The sequence below is a fragment of the Salvia hispanica genome, chromosome 5, assembly GCF_023119035.1.
Source record: "Salvia hispanica cultivar TCC Black 2014 chromosome 5, UniMelb_Shisp_WGS_1.0, whole genome shotgun sequence".
NCBI lineage: Eukaryota > Viridiplantae > Streptophyta > Magnoliopsida > Lamiales > Lamiaceae > Salvia > Salvia hispanica.
Window position 1 is genome coordinate 40,181,490 of NC_062969.1, and position 18,398 is coordinate 40,199,887.

The following is an 18,398-nucleotide window of genomic DNA, read 5'->3' on the forward strand; positions in this document are numbered from 1 at the left end:
TTTTATGTATTGCATAATCAACTCATGTGGTTTTTATATTTTACTCGTAGTTAATTATTTTGACTTTTGAACTATATTATTGGTTGTTTAATTAAATGAATAACTTTTATTATGTTACTTACATATTGCATGATCAATCTCCATAAATATAATCATATACTTTAAAATAAAAGTAATCCATTTTTTTAGTTTTATACTACAAAATAAATGCAACATTAATGATATTAGTCAATTTAAATATTTATATTAATATAATAAAATTTGAATTTTTTTATTAGTTATTAACACATGTAAAGAATCGGGTATTTGGGTACCCGATACGTCGGGTACGGATATCCGGGGCGGGTATTGGAGTACCGAAAATATATCGGGTTGAGTTTTAGATAGACATTTAGATGATTTTCGGGTTTGGTTACCCAGTTTTTATAAATCGAGTATCCATGGATACCCGTATTCCCATCCCTAGTTGGAAGTACAAAAATATTCTACATTAGACCCAAACGTAATTATTCTATATTAGGCCCAAATGTTGTACGTCTAACCTATGCGTTTTTATATTTAAATCTAGTTTTGCATTAAAACTCCTCCTAAACATATCTATCTCATAAATTTCAATGCAGGAAAAAAAATCAACATTGCTGGAAGATTCCAAGCCACAATCTCATCAAAATCTCAATGTTAATTAAAATTGTATAAATACAGTAAGAGCAGTAATACATTTTGGATGAAATTAAAATTGGATCAGTGCTAAAACCAACCTTCCGCCATGGAAACTCTAACAGCTTCATCTTTCCCCTCATTTCACCGCCAAACCATCACAACCCGAAGCCCCAGAAACACTCTGACAAAGCACATTCCGATCACCCCATCATCTCGCCGAATCGTGCCAATTTTGAGATCGAATTTTAAAATTTTCACCGCGGTTTCTCCCGCCGCCACTTCGACGGATGAAGAGGTGGAATCGGAGAAGAGGGAGGAGAAATTCAACTGGTACGAGCAGTGGTATCCGGTGTGGCCGGTGTGCGATCTGGATAAGAGGAGGCCGCAGGCGAAGAAGGTGATGGGGATTGATTTGGTGGTGTGGTGGGATCGGAACGAGAATGCGTGGAAGGTGTTCGACGATAGTTGCCCTCATCGGTTGGCGCCGCTTTCGGAGGGGAGGATCGATCAGTGGGGGAGGCTGCAGTGTGTTTACCACGGCTGGTGCTTTGGCGGCGCCGGCGACTGCAAATTCATCCCTCAGGCGCCGCGCGACGGCCCTCCGGTGAGTTCAATGATGAGGTTAGATGCCCAAGGTTTTCGGTTCGAGCGGTTAACCGTGAAACCGTAACCGGCAGTTTCGGTTCGAGCGGTTAACCGTGAAACCGTAACCGGCAGTTCCGGTTCCGAACCGGAACCGTGAGATTTAAATCGAACCTTGAAACCGATGTTCGGTTCAGGTTCTAAAATTCTAGAACCAAAACTGTGCCGGAAACACGGTTCCGGGCGGTTTTAGACCGGAACCGCCAAAAACCGCTGGAAAACCGTGCCGAAACCGCCAAAGACCGCCGAAAATCGGTGGTTCAGAACCGTTAAAAACCACCGGAAAATCGGCGGTTCCGAATCGTAACCGTAACACGAAATACCCTCGCGGTTCGGTTCCGGTAACAATTTCCAAAACCGGAACCATGGGATCTCCGTTATCTCAGTTGTCTAATTTTTCCCTCAAAATTTGAATTCCCCCAAAATCGATAAAGCAACATTGATTTGATTGCATAATATGAAATTGCATATTCTTCTCCATCAAATTGCTGAAAAAAAAATGGTAAATTTGTGATTTTTATAAGTACAGTATTTGTTTATGTGGCATGTTAGGTGGAATGTACATAAAAAAATTTGTAATCTTAATTCAAAAGATTGTAGTTTTGATTGCGACCTAAAATCCAATTTTGTGTGAATTAAAAAAGGTGTGCAATTCAAGAAAAGGTCCAAAGTTTGTGTATTTACGTGCAGTTGTCCCTTTTGTTGATGTTTGATGCCATAGTTTTGAATATAACTATATACTGTTGAAGAGCTGAAACTGCTACTGAATTAATGTAGAATACTGTTTTTGAACTCGAATTTCGCAGGTTCACACTTCCAATAAGGCGTGTGTAGCCGCTTATCCTACTTGCGTGCAAAACGGCATTCTTTGGTTCTGGCCGAATTCAGATCCGCAGTATAAGGATATACTTTCAACGAAGAAGCCACATTATATCCCGGAACTTGACGATCCATCATACACCCATTCGATGCATGCAAGGGACGTAGCCTATGGGTAATGCTAATACTACTCTTTTCTGCTTATATAAAATCTTTCATCATACTATCATGTACAACTAAATTTCTATACATCAAAACATCGAATTGAATAAGTGCTCGTGTTGAGGTTGATGCTGCATCGAATTTTTCAGATACGAAATCTTGATTGAAAATCTCATGGACCCTGCTCATTTTCCATATGCACATTATGGCATAACGCACATGGCGAAAGTGCCCGAGAGATAAGTAAATTTATGCATAACTTCGTCTTTCGTTATTTTTTGTGTTTGTTTCTGAGGCTGACGGTGAATATCCTGCACTTTGAAGGCCGACAGAGAAGGAGGCATACCTCTAGAAATAAATGTCCAGAGACTGGACGTAAATGGGTACACATCAAAGCGAGTGTCCGGAGAGAACCACTTCATAGCGCCTAGTCTGTACTACCTCCATTTCTCCCCAGGCGGAGCTCAAAGCACGAACAACGCGCCATCAGATGGGAAAAAAGAAGTAGGTGGTTGACATTTGATTTTCATATTTGTTTATGTAGTTTGTCTGTAATATTAAAACATCGCGTTTTATTTTGTTGCGTGCAGGCTCAGCTGCTCGCATTCCCTGTCCCCCCGGAGAAAAAGGCTATGCTCATTTTCTACTGCATCCCAGTTAGTCCGGGCTATAGCAGGATGATCTTTGCGTCTCCTAGGAACTTTGCTGTCTGGATGGAGCGAATCATTCCACGTTGGATGATACACATTGGACAGAACTTGATTGTTGATTCGGATCTGTATCTTCTTCATGTGGAGGTGACTTAACCTTATCCTTTTGTTAATTGTTTTGCAAATTAGATTTTGCTTAGTTGAACTGTGATAAGATCAATTTGGGCATTAGGAAAGGAAGCTGAAAGATGTTGGGGCTCTCAATTGGCAAAAAGCGTGCTATGTTCCGACAAAGTCTGATGCCCTCGTTGTGGCATTCAGAAGGTGGCTAAACAAGTACGGCGGTGCACAGGTCGACTGGAGAAACAAATACACCGGAGAGCTTCCACCCACTCCTCCGCGAGAGCAGCTCTTTGACAAGTAACTAACACTCCCTCTCGTCCCATTATAAGTGTGGCTCGTCACTTTTGGGCACACAAGAATGTGTTTTGTGTGTAAAAAGCTTCCTTTTCTTGAAATGATTGTTTAATACCTAAATAGAGATGATTGTTGCTTATAATCTGCTTGTGGTTAAGATGGAACATGGTTGCTGCTATGTTGGTGGCATCCTTAGTAACTCGAATACCGAGGTTCATACTCAATTTCGTGATTATCGAGAGGGTAACTTTGTTGCATATGCGTTATTTCATCATGCTTATGACTTCAGCCCGAGTTTCCACTTCTTAACAGCCTCCCCCCCGCATCGTTAGTAATTTGAATACGGAATCTCATGCTCGGTTTTTGGACTCCTTGTCGATCGGTGGCTTTTTCATGATTTACTTGGCATACTTTGCGTTTGGTAGTTAGTTATTCTCCGTTTTACTCACCAAAAAAAATGACCGTTGCTCCGTTTTGTGAATGGCCTCAGGTACTTGACTCACACGGCGAGCTGCAGCAGCTGCAGTGTCGCGTATAAAAGCCTCAACGCATTGGAGATCGCCCTTAAGGTTACCTCGGTTGCTGCAGTTGCGGCCGCAGCTGCAGCCAAACAGGGTGCAATATCCATGGCTGCAAGATATTCTTTGGCTTCAATGGCTGTGTTGTGCTTTGTGGCTTCAAAATGGCTCTCACATTTCATCCACAAAACTTTCATATACCATTATTATGATCATGCCTTCCGCTAAGGCTCCTTTTTCTATACAATTTGGACGTGTAATTAAATAATTAACTGTTAATTAATGTTGTACAAACATTGATAAAACTGGGCGATATACATGGGCCGGGCCCATATTGATATTACCAATCTATCGCCGGTTTGATATTTGTTAGAATCAAATCTATTCAGCATGCTTTCTTTCAATTTTCCCGCCAAAAAAACTAGCTTGTAATATTGTACTAGGCTTAATCGTGAGATTAGTTACCGCATTTGGGATGGGACATGATCAATTGAAAACTCTGAATATTGTACAAACTCAAAACTATGATCTGGATCATTGAAAAATGTCAACAGATCACAAAAAAACATCAACAGGAAAATGTCAACAGAATTTCAACGGTAGTCAATGATTGATGCTGTGTTGATATTGTGTTGACATTAAAATTTTGAAATTTTACACTGTGTTGAAGCTATGTTAAAGAGTTTTGAGTTTGTACAATATATAAGTTTTCATTTTATCACTACCCTAGTTCTATTAAATAGTGAGAAAGGCAATTAAACACTATAAAATAATTAAACACACAGTATTCATATCATAATCACTAAGTTAATTCACTCACAACAAACTTAATCAATTCTCTAAAACCAACAAATGGACTTTCTACTTAAAAATAATACTCCACCTATTTATAATAAACACACTAAAATAATTAAATATGCGTGATTCATATTCTACTAATTTATTAAACTCACAACACACTCAACAATTCTATTAATACCAACAACTGGGACTTCTACTCGAAAACAGAGGGAGTAGTAATTAAACGAATGCATGATGGTAGTCATGGCATACGAAAGTTTTGTGGATGAAATGGGACAGCCATTTTGAAGCCAAAAAGCTCAGCACAGCCACTGAAGCCACAGAATACCTTGCAGCAGTGGAGATTGCACCATGTTTGGCTGCGGCTACAACTGCAGTCGAAGCAATCGAGACAACTTGAAGGGCTATCACTAGCGCGTTGAGACGCTTATACGCAGCGCTGCAGCTGCTGCAACCCACAGTGTGAGTCCAGTACCTGATTAGGCAATTGAGCACACAATATAGTCACTTTCTATCAAGAACAACCAACTCAGTCTCATCATGAAGGTTTTTCGGACTAGTTTTTAAAATTGTAGAACGGAGAAAGATTTGACACCTTATTGTATGCATTATAATAGTATTATGTAATATGTCATGATGCAAATTAAATAAATAATTGGGTGGAATTTTGGAGCTTTGTGTCTATTTTAATATTAATCCATGCTTGATTTTGGTGGTTACATAGTCATGTAACAAATTGAAAGAGAAAGTAAAGGAACGTATGCAGTATTTGCATATTCTAGGATTGATTGTCGATCATATATAATTTAAATTACGAAATTTGGTCGAATTCTGGTCAGATTCATAATTATTAAAAATAAAATATATTAAATCACGAAATTTAATTTCAAAGTTTTCTCGACTGACTCATCCGTGTAATTAACAATATGGAGTAGTATTTTGGTGATGTTCAAACAATGTTGATCAGCATGGGCCCGGCCCGGTATATGGGCAAATTTTATCGATGTTTGTACACCATTAATATCGAATTAATTACAAGCCCAACCCTTAGGGGAAGAAGGAATGATCATAATCATGGTATCTAAAAGTTTTGTAGATGAAATGTGACAACAATTTTGAAGCTACAAAGCACAACACAGCCATTGAAGCCACATAATATCTTACAGCAATGGAAATTGCACCCTGTTTGGCTGCAGCTACAGCGGCGATCAAAGCGATTGAGATAACTTGAAGGGCAATCTCTAGCGCATTGAGGCGTTTATACGCGGCGCTGCAGCTGCTGCAGCTCACCGTGTGAGTCCAGTACCTGAGGCCATTCACAAACTGAAGCAAACGGGGAATAACTAACGGATAAACATGATGAGATAGCGCATCTGCAACAAAGTTAGTATCTCGATGTATGTGTGATATCGAGATACTCCCAAAATTGAGCATGGGATTCCGTATTGGAGTTACTAAGGATGAGCACGGAATAGCGACCATGTACCAATTCAACCACAAGCAGATTATAGGCAACAATCATATCTAAAAAAGAAAGTTGTGTAATGAGCCATTTATAATGGGAGGAGTTTTATTTACCTGTCGAAGAGCTGCTCTCGCGGAGGAGTGGGTGGAAGCTCTCCGGTGTATTTATTTCTCCAGTCGACCTGTGTGCCTCCATAACGGTTCAGCCACCTTCTGAATGTCGCGACAAGGGTGTCAGACTTTGTTGGGACGTAACAAGTTTTTTGCCAATTGAGGGCCCCAACCTCCTTCAGCTTTCTTTCCTGATGCACCACAAATACATCTAAGAAAATCTAATTTGTTAAAGAAAAGAATAAGGTTAAGAGACCTCCACATGAAGAAGATTGAGATCTGAATCAAGAATCAAGTTCTGTCCAAGGTGAGACATCCAACGCGGAACGATGCACTCCATCCAGACAGAAAAGTTCCTAGGATACGCGAAGATCAGCCTGCTGTAACCAGGACTAACCGGGATGCAGTAGAAAACGAACATAGACTTTTTCTTGGGGGAGACGGGGAATGACACCACCTGCACGCAAGAAATCACACGATGCTTGGATAGCATATGCAAGTATGAAATCACATGCCAAACTACCTACATCATTCTTTGGAGTCTTGTTCGTGCGTGGGGAGAAATGGTCGTAGTATAGCCACAGGCAAGGCGCTATGAAGTGGTTCTCTCCGAACATTTGCTTCGATGTGAAACCATTTACATCCACTTTCTGAACACTTATTTTGAGTGGTCTGCCTCCTTCCCTGTCAGCCTTCAAAGCGCAGGATATTCTCCGTCAGCCTCACACAAGATAATGTCCAACGAAGTTATGCATAGATTCACTTATCTCTCGGGCACTTTCCCCGTTCTTATTATGCCATAATGTGCATATGGAACATGAGCAGGATCCATGAGATTTTCAATCAGGGCTTCGTACCTGAAAAAATCAACCTCAACACGAGCATTTATTCAGTTCGAAGCCATGTCAAGACTACAAAATAAGCGTAAAATCTACATAAAAAAATGAAATCATGCTTTTGGTGTAGCAAAGTTTGATATAAGTGGAAAAGAGTAGTGTTAGCATTACCCATAAGCTAGTTCCCTTGCTATCATCGTATTGGTAAATGATGGATCGTCAAGTTCCGGGATATAATGTGGCTTCTTCGTTGAATGTATCTCCTTGTACTGCGGATCTGAATTTGGCCAGAACCAGAGAATGCCATTCTGCACGCAACTAGGATAAACGGCTACACACGCCTTGTTGGAAGTGTGGACCTGCGAAATTCGAGTTCAAGATTTTGAAATATGCGGCCCTACCTTACGTGACAACGGGCACACACAAATCAAGAACCTTGCAGTTTAGAGGTAATACTGTAAATTGTAATAGTGCTTCGAAATTTCAAGATACTTCACCTAGTGCAAAATGATCATTTAGTAAAACAGTAGTAATTTACTTAATTCAGTTGCAGTTTCAGCCTTTCAATATGTTAGCAAACAGCTTTTTCTAGATTCTCTTCTCTAACTCCTAGCTTTAGATCACATCAACTATCAAAGTCCCCTTTCTGTTGAAAATTGTCAACAGATGATAAAATTACATCAACACAAAATGTCAATATAGTGTCAATACAGCATCAATCGTTATCATCTGTTGACATTTTCCAACGCTCCAGACCATAATTTGGATTTGTAGAATATTTAGAGTTTGCATTGATTACATCTAGAGATGTCAATGTAGCCCGCTAAATTTATAGAGTTAGGGTCGGAAATTTCTAGCCCGACAAAAAAAACCCGATAAGCCGCACCCGATTAACCCGCAACCCGTTAGGGCCAGACCCGAAAACCCGATGGGCTGACCCGATAACCCGGTAAAATTTATATTTTTCAATTTTTTACTCCTAATTCGACACTTCGTTGACTAATTTTATGACATAGATAACTAAAAAAAAGATAACTTTCAATTTTATGGTAAATATATAAATTATATATTGAATTTTTATTAATATAATAATTGTTAAAAAAATTAATTATTTAAATTTTTAACATGCATTAAAATTTCATAAAATATCACAAATATTAGTATTTTATGATTGAGTTTAAGCATATATATCAAATTTATCATAATTAAATATTTTATATTTTATAAATATAACTAATTTTCATCATGATTTATTGGATTGTTCAAGCCTTAACCTTTATTGGTAGCAACCCGATTAACCCGTTGGGCTAGCCCGAAACCCGAGCTTTTAGGGTTAGGGCCGAACTTTTACAACCCGAAAGAAATCACAACCCGGCAAGCCCGCACCCGATTGACCCGCAACCCGAGTAGGGTTGGCACGAAACCCGATGGGCCGACCCGATTGACATCCCTAATTACATCCACAGTTGGATAATTGCGAACAATGTTAATCATCGCGGTTACTCACCGGAGGGCCGTCTCGCGGCGCCTGAGGGATGAATTTGCAGTCGCCGGCGCCGCCAAAGCACCAGCCGTGGTAAACACACTGCAGCCTCCCCCACTGATCGATCCTCCCCTCCGAAAGCGGCGCCAACCGATGAGGGCAACTATCGTCGAACACCTTCCACGCATTCTCGTTCCGATCCCACCACACCACCAAATCAATCCCCATCACCTTCTTCGCGTGAGGCCTCCTGCTATCGAGATCGCACACCGGCCACACCGGATACCACTGCTCGTACCAGTCGAATCTCTCCGATACGAACTCTTCATGGAGCGGCGCAGGAGAAATCGCGGCGGCGGCGAGAGTTTTTAAGTTTAATTTCTGGTTGCGGCTAATTAGTGGCGAAATTCGGCGAGATGATGGGATGTTTAAAATGGGTTTTTCGAGAGTGTTGGAGGGATTTCGAGTTGAGATGGATTGGCGGTGAAATGAGGGGAAAGGTGGAGCTTTTAGAGCTTCCATGGCGGGTTTCACCCAAATATTATTAATACAAAATTTATACCAATATTATTAAAGGAAGAGCTAAATATTTGCGAGCTAAATCAAGCGTTAGCTAGGCGCCCATATGCATGATTCTATTTTTAGCCATAAATATTTGCGAGCTAAATCTAGTGTTAGCTAGGTGCCCAATGGCATGATTCTAGCCATAAATATTTGTTAGTACCTCCGTCTCTCAAAATTTGCTACACTTTGACCCGATACGGGTTTTAAGAAATGTAATGGAAAGTGAGTTGAAAAAGTTGGTGGGATGTGAGTCCTACTTTTAAAGTACTACCTCCGTCTCCCAAAATTTGCTACACTTTGACCCGACACGGGTTTTAAGAAATGTAATGGAAAGTGAGTTGAAAAAGTTGGTGGGATGTGGGTCCTACTTTTAAAGTATTAATTTTATAATAGAATGTGAGTAGGAATAAGTTAGTGGAATATGGGGTCCCCTACCAAAAATGGTAAAAGTGAAGTGTATCAAATTTTCAGGGACAGACCAAAATAGTAAACTGTATCAAATTTTCAGGGATGGAGGTAGTATTAGTTTTATAATAAAATGTGAGTAAGAATGAGTTAGTGGAATATGGGGTCCACTACCAAAAATGATAAAAGTGAAGTGTCAAATTTTTAGGGACGGATCAAAATAGTAAACTATATCAAATTTTCAGGGGCAGAGGTAGTACCAACTACTTGTGTGAGATATGTTGGTTAAGATGGAACATGGTTGCCGCTATGTTGGTGGCATCCTTAGACTATCTCCATCCGTGACACTCATCCAATCCAACCCCAATCAACTTTTTAATAAAATATTCATTTCTCTATCCTCCACATACACAACCCTCATTCAATTCAATCCCCATCAACTTTTTCATATATTTTGTATTAATATTTTGATTTATAATTAATTTAAATATATTAAATAATGTCTAAAATTATAATAAAAAAGTATATGATTCAAATTTAAAACATAAAAAATGAAGCACACTAAAAAAGTAGCAAATAATAAAGAAATCATAAAAAAAAATAACAATTAGTCATAAATAAAATGAACTAATTCACGTGAATTTTTCAGAAGAGGGGCTCACATGAATGTTTGGAAAAATGATATATATAGACAAAAATAATAGTAATTAAATAAATTTAAATTAAACACTTAAAGTAATAAAAATTACATAAATTCACAATGTCCAAAATATTCAAAAGGTGATTATCTAAAATATTTAGATTTCATATTTATAGATAACAATTCTAAAGCATGTACATTATTAAATAAAATAGTGATAATCAATAATTAGTAGTAAATAAAAAAAGTAAAAATAATAATACATGAAACCAATGAAAAATTGACATGTGTCCTTTGGCCTTCACTTTTGGTTGGGTCGGCTGACAAGCCTTGAAAATGGGGGTTGGGTTGGGTAATTTTATTTTTGGTTTATTTTTAATACTCCCTATTTTGTCTTATATGCTTCACCCCATCTCATAGTCACCGATGGAGGTGGTCTTAGTATCTCGAATACCGAAATCTCATACTCAATTTCGGGATTATCTCGATATCACACGTCCTTTTTTTTTACTACAATTTGGACGTGTAATTAATTAATTAATTAACTGTTAATGTTGTATAAACTTTGATAAAACATGGCCATATACACGGGCCGGGCCCATATTCATTTACCAATCTATCCCCGGTTTCATTTTTGTTAGAATCGAATCTATTCAATTATTTCATGGCGGATAGTTGGTTGGTTTCAGCACGAAATCTTTCAATTTTCCTGCCAAAAAAAATTGGCGCTTGTAATATTGTAGCTGTAATTGTGAGATTAATTACTGCATTTGGGATTCTATTAAATAGTGGAAACGGCAGTTCAATCGAATTAAAGAATAAACAAGCACAATAATACTCATTCAAATTAAACACTATAAAATAATTTAAACACACATTATTCATATTCATTAAGTTATAATTCACTCACAACAAACTTAATCAATTCTCTAAAACCAACAAGTGGGACTTTGACACTCTACTTGAGAATAACTACCTATTTAAACTGAACACTATAAAATGATTAAGCAGACGTGATTCATATTCTACAAACTTATTTCACTCACAACACACTCAACAAATCTATTAAAACCGACAACTGGGACTTCTATTCGAAAACAGAGGGAGTAGTAATCAAACGAATGCATGATCGTAGTCATGGCATATGAAAGTTTTGTGGATGAAATGGGACAGCCATTTTGAAGCCAAAAAGCTCAGCACAGCCACTGAAGCCACAGAATACCTTGCAGCGGTGGAGATTGCACCATGTTTGGCTGTGGCTACGGCTGCAGTCGAAGCAATCGAGACAATTTGAAGGGCTGTCACTAGCGCGTTGAGACGCTTATACGCTGCGCTGCAGCTGCTGCAACCCACAGTGTGAGTCCAGTACCTGATTAGGCAATTGAGCACACAATATAGTCACTTTCTATCAAGAACAACCAACTCAGTCTCATCATATTAATTTAGTGAATTATCTTTTCTAAATGTAGAAATATTGTACCATATTATTTACTTAGAATATTAAGTTTTAGTGAATGATAAAATATAGTAGTAATTAAAAATAGTAAAGTATGATTCAAATTTAATGTAGAGTATTATACATAAAATTTGAAAATTATTACTCCCTTCGTCCCGCTTAAGATGACACGTTTTCCTTTTTAGTTTGTCCCAATTAAGATGACATATTTCCTTTTTTGGTAACTTTCTCTCTTCAATTAATACACTCAACCATTTTTTCTCACTCCTATTAAAATATATCTTTCTTTATCTCTCTACTTTAATACTTACACTCACCTTCTCTCTCTCCAATTAAACACTTAAACCTATAACTCCTAAAACCCCGTGCCGGCTAAGCAATGTGTCATCTTAGCCGGGACGGAGGGAGTACTAATTTATAAGATACTCCCTCCGTTCCACATTTGGAGTCACTTATTGTTATGGCTCGGGTTTTAAGAAAGAGTTAAAGTGTGTAATAAATGAAGTGAGATGGTGGAGTGTGTAATAAATGAAGTGAGATGATAGAGTTGGTTGAAGGTGGGTCTCTTTTGACTTTTGATTTTTGTTTTGGTTTATTTTAATGTAGCTAATGACATTTTGATGTAATTTTGATGAATAATGGGGTAAAATTGTATAACCAAATAAGGAAAATTCTAAAAGTGACTCTTAAATTGGGACAGACTTTTATGGCAAAAAATAACTCTTAATCTGGGACTGAGAGGGTATATGATTAAATTTATGTATATAAGAATATTTTAAGTTCATAATATCTCATCACAAAATAATTTTTTCAAATAATGCCAAAATTTCCTCTAAACCGATTCAATTGGTTGGCGATTCACGGTCAAACCGGTCAATTTTTTACTGGTTTAAATGTGCAAACCAGACCGGACCAAGTACCATTCACGAAAGAACCGATTGAACTAGTTGGTCCAGTCCGATTTTTAACGATGTACCTGTCGAAGAGCTGCTCTCTTGGAGGAGTTGGCGGAAGCTCTCCGGTGTATTTATCTCTCCAATTAACTTGTGCGCCGCCGTACTTGTTCAGCCACCTTCTAAACGCCACGACAAGGGCGTCGGACTTTGTCGGAACATAGCAAGATTTATGCCAGTTGAGGGCCCCAACATTTCTTAACTTTCTTTCCTAACAAGGCATGAAACACACATTGTTCTCATACATAACATTTTTGGCATCAAACAATAACCTCATCGTGTATAGTAACATAAGGGCAATTCACCTCCATGTGAAGAAGATAGAGATCTGAATCAAGAATCAAGTTCTGCAGAATGTGATGCATCCAACGCGGGACAATTCGATGCATGCGGACGCCAAAGTTCCTAGGAATCGCGTAGATCAGCCTGCTATGGCCCGGACTAACCGGGACGCAGTAGAAAACAAGCATAGCTTTTTTCTCCGGGGGAACGGGGAAAAACACCACCTACACTAACAAATAATGTCGGAACATTGTACACAAACAAGCTGTATATATAGACGGACGATGAAACACAACTAAGATGGTTTCCATCCAACCAATAGGTCGAGGATTCATTAAGGTAAATGGGAACTATTATTAATCATCTTTAAAAAAGCAAACTGCTAGAAATGTATGAAAAAAGAAAATATATATCGAATATCGACCACCTCGGATGATGTCTTGTTAGTGATCTGGCCTTTTTTTGGCGCGGAGTAGCCGTATAATAGGCAAGGCGCAACGAAGTTGTTCTCCCCGAATATTTGCTTCGAAGTGAAGCCATTTACATCCACTTTATGCACACTCATTTCTAGTGGTCTCCCTCCTTCTCTATCGGCCTTCAAAGTGCATGATATATTATGTTATGTCAGCAATACGATACTCACACATATATTGATATACAGGAATGTCAATGCAATCCAAAACCAGTCAGCTTCAGTGATAATTTGATAAAATAAATAACTATCCAAAAAAATTATCTCTACAATTTATAATGTGTGTATGTTTCATTTCTAAAACTTACTCCATTATGTAGTACTATAAAATTAATTGAATTGAAATGTGTTTAAGTTTATACGTTGTCGTATAATTAATACCTTTAATTTTCGTAAAATATTACTCCACAAATTTAATTTTAATATATACTAGCTTTCCTTTTATTAGACTAATGGCTAACTCGAAAATTGAACATTCAAAACAATGCAAAATGCATGGATTTAATTTACTTATCTCTTGGGCACTTGTTCTGTCTCCATCACGCCATAATGTGCATATGCAACATGAGCAGGGTCCATAAGATTTTCAATCAGGATTTCATACCTGAAATTTAAATACACAACGATAAAAAAAATATAACTAAAGAACAAAATGAAAGATTTTCAGTACAAAAGTGGAGAAAGAGTGTTATCAGCATTACCCGTAGCCTATTTCCCTTGATGTCATCGCGTAGGCAAAGGATGGATCGTCGAGTTCTGGGATGTAATGCGGCTTCTTCGTTGAATATATTTCCTTATACTGCGGATCCGGATTTGGCCAGAACCAAACAATGCCGTTTTGAACACAACTGGGATAAACGGTCACACACGCCTTCTTAGACGTGTGGACCTGCAAAAACGTTGCGTATACGCTTTAATATTGGTGCAATTAGAGTTAACGAAGGTGTAAAATTCACAATCTTGGAACGACTTGAAATTCGTACAAAACTTCGACTGAAAAACAATTTTATGGATTTATTTTAATTTCCGTAATTTCCTACTATTCCATTTCCTACAAATGGTGAGAAAAACTGTTTTTACGATCCGTTTTTTGATTTAATTTTTTCAAAAGCTAAGGTTGTTTATAAGTCTCTATCAGTTTGGTTTGGCAGACACACTAAATGAGGAGGCACTCCCAACCTCTAATATAATTTTATTTTCATTTTCTATTGTCGAATTTGTTGGAAATTATCTTCACCAATTACTAAGTTGACGAGACCAAATCACTAAAAATGCCTGAAAAGGGAACAATAAGCAATTGAGACTTGCAATTGCGAACATACTAAAATAGCAAAATGCGATATGTAGCAGTATAAATTTTTTTAAATGTTAAGCTCAATAAGTCCGAAATGGCAAAAATGGGTTATTGTATGGCGGACAAAGTAAGTAATTTTTACGTTAACATAATCCTCTCTATATATATATACTTCCTCCGCCCCCACGTTACTTGACTTCTTTTGAAAAAATAAAATAAATAGTTAAAGTGAAGAGAAAACAAAGTAAAAAAGAAAATACTATAGCTAAGACTCTTCTCTACAATATTATTCTCTCTCTTACTTTTCTTTCTCTTCACTTTAATTATTTATTACTCCCTCCGTCCCGCTTAAGATGACACGTTTTCCTTTTTAGTTTGTCCCAACTAAGATGACACATTTCCTTTTTTGGTAACCTTCTCTCTCCAATTAATACACTCAACCACTTTTTCTCACTCCTATTAAAATATTCATCTATCTTCATCTCTCTACTTTAATACCTACACCCACCTTCTCTCTCTCCAATTAAACACTTTAACCAATAACTCCTAAAATCTCGTGCCGGCTAAGCAATGTGTCATCTTAGCCGGGACGGAGGGAGTATTATTTTTTCAAAACGAGTGCAAAAAAGAAATGTCTCAAGTAACGTGACACAATCTTTAAAAGACCACTAGAACTCACCGGAGGGCCGTCGCGCGGCGCCTGAGGGATGAATTTGTAGTCGCCGGCGCCACCAAAGCACCAGCCGTGGTAAACACACTGCAGCCTCCCCCACTGATCGATCCTCCCCTCCGAAAGCGGCGCCAACCGATGAGGGCAACTATCATCGAACACCTTCCACGCATTCTCGTTCCGATCCCACCACACCACCAAATCAATCCCCATCACCTTCTTCGCGTGCGGCCTCCTCTTGTCCAGATCGCACACCGCCCACACCGGGTACCACTGCTCGTACCACTCGAATCTCTCCGCCTCGGACGCTTCTTCCGGCGCCGCAGATTCTGTTTCCGCCGGGGCCGGAGAAACCGCAGGGAGTGTTTTGAAATTTGATCTCAGGATATGTGGCGTGATTCGGTGACATGATGGGATTTTCGAAAGGGGTTTTGGGAGAGTGTTTGTGGGAATTCGAGGCTGGCGGTGAAATGGTGATCGGAAAGACGAAGACGAAGAAGAAGATATTAGAGAATCCATGATGGAGTACATACATACACACACTAAGGCATTGGTTCTATTAAATAAAAGTCGAATACTAGCGGTGTCCAGTATTGAATTAAGCATTTTCTATTCGGCACAAGATTTTATACAGTTTTGTGAGCTAAGAGAATAAATTACATAATTGTCAATTAAATCGAACTTTTAGTCGACTAAACCCTACAACTTATCTAATTGAATAATAACTCGTGTCACTTTTGCATCGTCCTATAACTTGATATTTATGGCGATTATGTGGTGATGTGGACGCACATGTTTTCCTACGTGTACGTAAACATCGTTTATTTAAAATGATGTCATCTCAACGCCCTCAAAACGACGATGTTCCATTCCATCATTTTCATATTTTCAGATTGGGGTTTTTTCAAATGAAAAACGTTATTGGTTCAATCATTCCTCATTTTTTTAATTATGTGATTCCACATTAGAATGCCATGTCATTTAATAACGTCACATAAATGTCATATCATTAAATAATACCACGTACTTACCGGAAGTTTTAATTTATGAGAAAAATGAGATAAGTTATGATTTGATTAAGCTAAATTTGTAAATTGTGGAAAATCAAAATTCAACCAAAAGTTGTCATTTAATTGGCAATTTTTCCTTTGAAAAAAACATATCGATTAGATTGTGAAAACCAAGGTGAATTTAGGGTGACAACATTTGCCTAATCACGATAATGTGCTATTCATATTCCCTAATCAACATTTCATAAATTTTGCAGCCTTTCCTTTTTGAGTCATAAACTCATGAAGTTTTGTGATATGGCAGTCAGGAAATTGTGCATTTTGACAAAAACAATGTTATCACTTATCATTCATATATAAAAGGAATATTGACATCTAATATCACGAAATTTTCAAAAAGTTGGGTTTTTCCCACGAACTTTAAAATTGGCAAATAATATCACGAACTTTACCCTCAGTTTGTTTTTTCCCACGAATAAAAAAATTCATGTTATGTTAATAGATTAAAGAACAATTTTGGAGGGTATGTTTCAAGAAAAACTATCTTCAAAGATTGAAAAACTTGAAACTCTCAAAATTGTTGTCGAGAAATTACGAAAACAAATCCATATCATAATATTATTTGTGGGAATTTTTTTATTCGTGGGAAAAATAAACTAGGGGTAAAGTTCATGATATTATTTGTCAATTTTAAAGTTCGTGGGAAAAATCCAACTTTTTGAAAATTTCGTGATATTAGATGTCAATATCCCTATATAAAATGATGTCTCTTTCGTCGCTCGGTTGAAAAGCGACGTCAACAATTTATTACGTGTAAATGGTCGGATTTTTTTGGCATGGGATAATCGTGAACATATCAAAACATAATGGTTTTTCGGGCTGTTTTTAAAGTTGTAGGATGAAGAAACATCTGACCAATTTTTGTGATTTTTTCTACCAATTTGTTCTTAAATAGATAATAGTTACTCATTTACTCTGTGATTGTGGTGATTCCAACATCCAATCTATTGACTAAAAAAGAATAGTCTTAACAATTGTGTAATAGTACATGAGGGCAAATAATTGGTTTTCTATGAACTAATTATAATCCCTTGGAGTGTCTCACCATTTTAGGAACAAGTACTAGAAAAAAAAAGTTTAGAGATTGTAAAGTGTATTGAATCAAATGTGTTTTTAAATTATCCTTTAAAACATGTCACATGTTTGCCATATCAGCAATTACCTAATTTGAAAAACTCCCATTTTTTTCCTACATTATTGAATATCCCTAAATATATTATTAATTCTATTGCCTCCACCTATTGTTTCAACATGTGTATATATATAAATTTGTATAAATGGAATGTACATAGATATCCATTATTCATTGGCATGCTGATCAAAAATATATCTTATTGTATTTACATACAGCTAAAATTATGTAATATGCCATGATGCAAATTAAAAATAATTGGGAGGGAGAAGGGACCACCATATTTTTTAGCATTACCGCTCATTTAATATTAATCGCTGCTTGATTTAGTGGTTATATAGTCAAGGCTTTTTAACAATTTTTTTGAAAGGGTTGATTCAATCTTTCAAGCTTTTTTTAGTTTATGTTTTAACTAAAAACGTGTTGCTTGATACTCTTATCGTTTTCTCATAGTTAGGGTGAAACTTTTCAGCATGGATTTTAAGAAATACTCTCTCCGTCTCACTCTAAATGATTCATTTTCCTTTTTAAGATTTCACTCTAAGAGCATCCGCAATGGTTAATAGGCAAGCCATAGGCCAGCCATTCTCTCCTCTGCCACGTCAGCAACACTAAAAAAACCACCTGCCACGTCAGATTTAGGCCAGCCATAGGCCATTATTCATAAAATGATTAGCAATAAAAACAATTCAAAATATACTACATTTACGGAATTAAAATTACGATTAAAATACGGAATTAAATTTAGACACGTGTACGGGAAAATTCATTAATTGCATTTTAAAAGGTTACATAGATAAAAAAAAAAAAGTACATGCATAATAAAGAAAAAAAACTATCGTCATGCAGTCCTCCGTGCCCACAACTCTTCAATTATATCCTTTTGGAGTTGAATAT

At 37.4% G+C, this 18,398-nt stretch overlaps 3 protein-coding genes across 5 annotated transcripts; 1 reads left to right on the forward strand and 2 right to left on the reverse strand.

Moving 5' to 3' along the window:
* Positions 1-736: 736 nt before the first annotated feature.
* On the forward strand, positions 737-4,272 carry LOC125188263 (protochlorophyllide-dependent translocon component 52, chloroplastic-like). The gene is made up of 7 exons (XM_048085032.1): positions 737-1,264; positions 2,109-2,296; positions 2,433-2,522; positions 2,601-2,787; positions 2,874-3,080; positions 3,166-3,353; positions 3,841-4,272. Exons 1-7 carry the CDS (start codon positions 767-769, stop codon positions 4,094-4,096), a joined length of 1,614 nt encoding a protein of 537 aa, XP_047940989.1. The 5' UTR covers positions 737-766; the 3' UTR covers positions 4,097-4,272.
* A 1,384-nt stretch (positions 4,273-5,656) lies between these two features.
* On the reverse strand, positions 5,657-9,100 carry LOC125188265 (protochlorophyllide-dependent translocon component 52, chloroplastic-like). Of its 3 annotated transcripts, none has more exons than XM_048085036.1 (7): positions 8,588-9,100; positions 7,252-7,439; positions 7,012-7,101; positions 6,772-6,943; positions 6,507-6,701; positions 6,248-6,435; positions 5,657-5,975 (listed from the first exon to the last, which is right to left on the reverse strand). In XM_048085036.1, the coding sequence occupies exons 1-7, from the start codon at positions 9,083-9,085 to the stop codon at positions 5,717-5,719; spliced, it is 1,590 nt and encodes a 529-aa protein (XP_047940993.1). In that variant the 5' UTR covers positions 9,086-9,100; the 3' UTR covers positions 5,657-5,716. The 3 variants fall into 3 exon arrangements, with proteins under 3 accessions (XP_047940993.1, XP_047940992.1, XP_047940994.1); XM_048085035.1 differs by having other exon boundaries at positions 6,501-6,701; XM_048085037.1 differs by having other exon boundaries at positions 5,834-5,992; positions 6,501-6,701.
* A 1,934-nt stretch (positions 9,101-11,034) lies between these two features.
* LOC125190068 (protochlorophyllide-dependent translocon component 52, chloroplastic-like) lies at positions 11,035-15,818 on the reverse strand. The gene is made up of 7 exons (XM_048087264.1): positions 15,309-15,818; positions 14,037-14,224; positions 13,850-13,939; positions 13,291-13,465; positions 12,887-13,087; positions 12,605-12,792; positions 11,035-11,541 (listed from the first exon to the last, which is right to left on the reverse strand). Exons 1-7 carry the CDS (start codon positions 15,816-15,818, stop codon positions 11,286-11,288), a joined length of 1,608 nt encoding a protein of 535 aa, XP_047943221.1. The 3' UTR covers positions 11,035-11,285.
* Between the last annotated feature and the right edge of the window lie 2,580 nt (positions 15,819-18,398).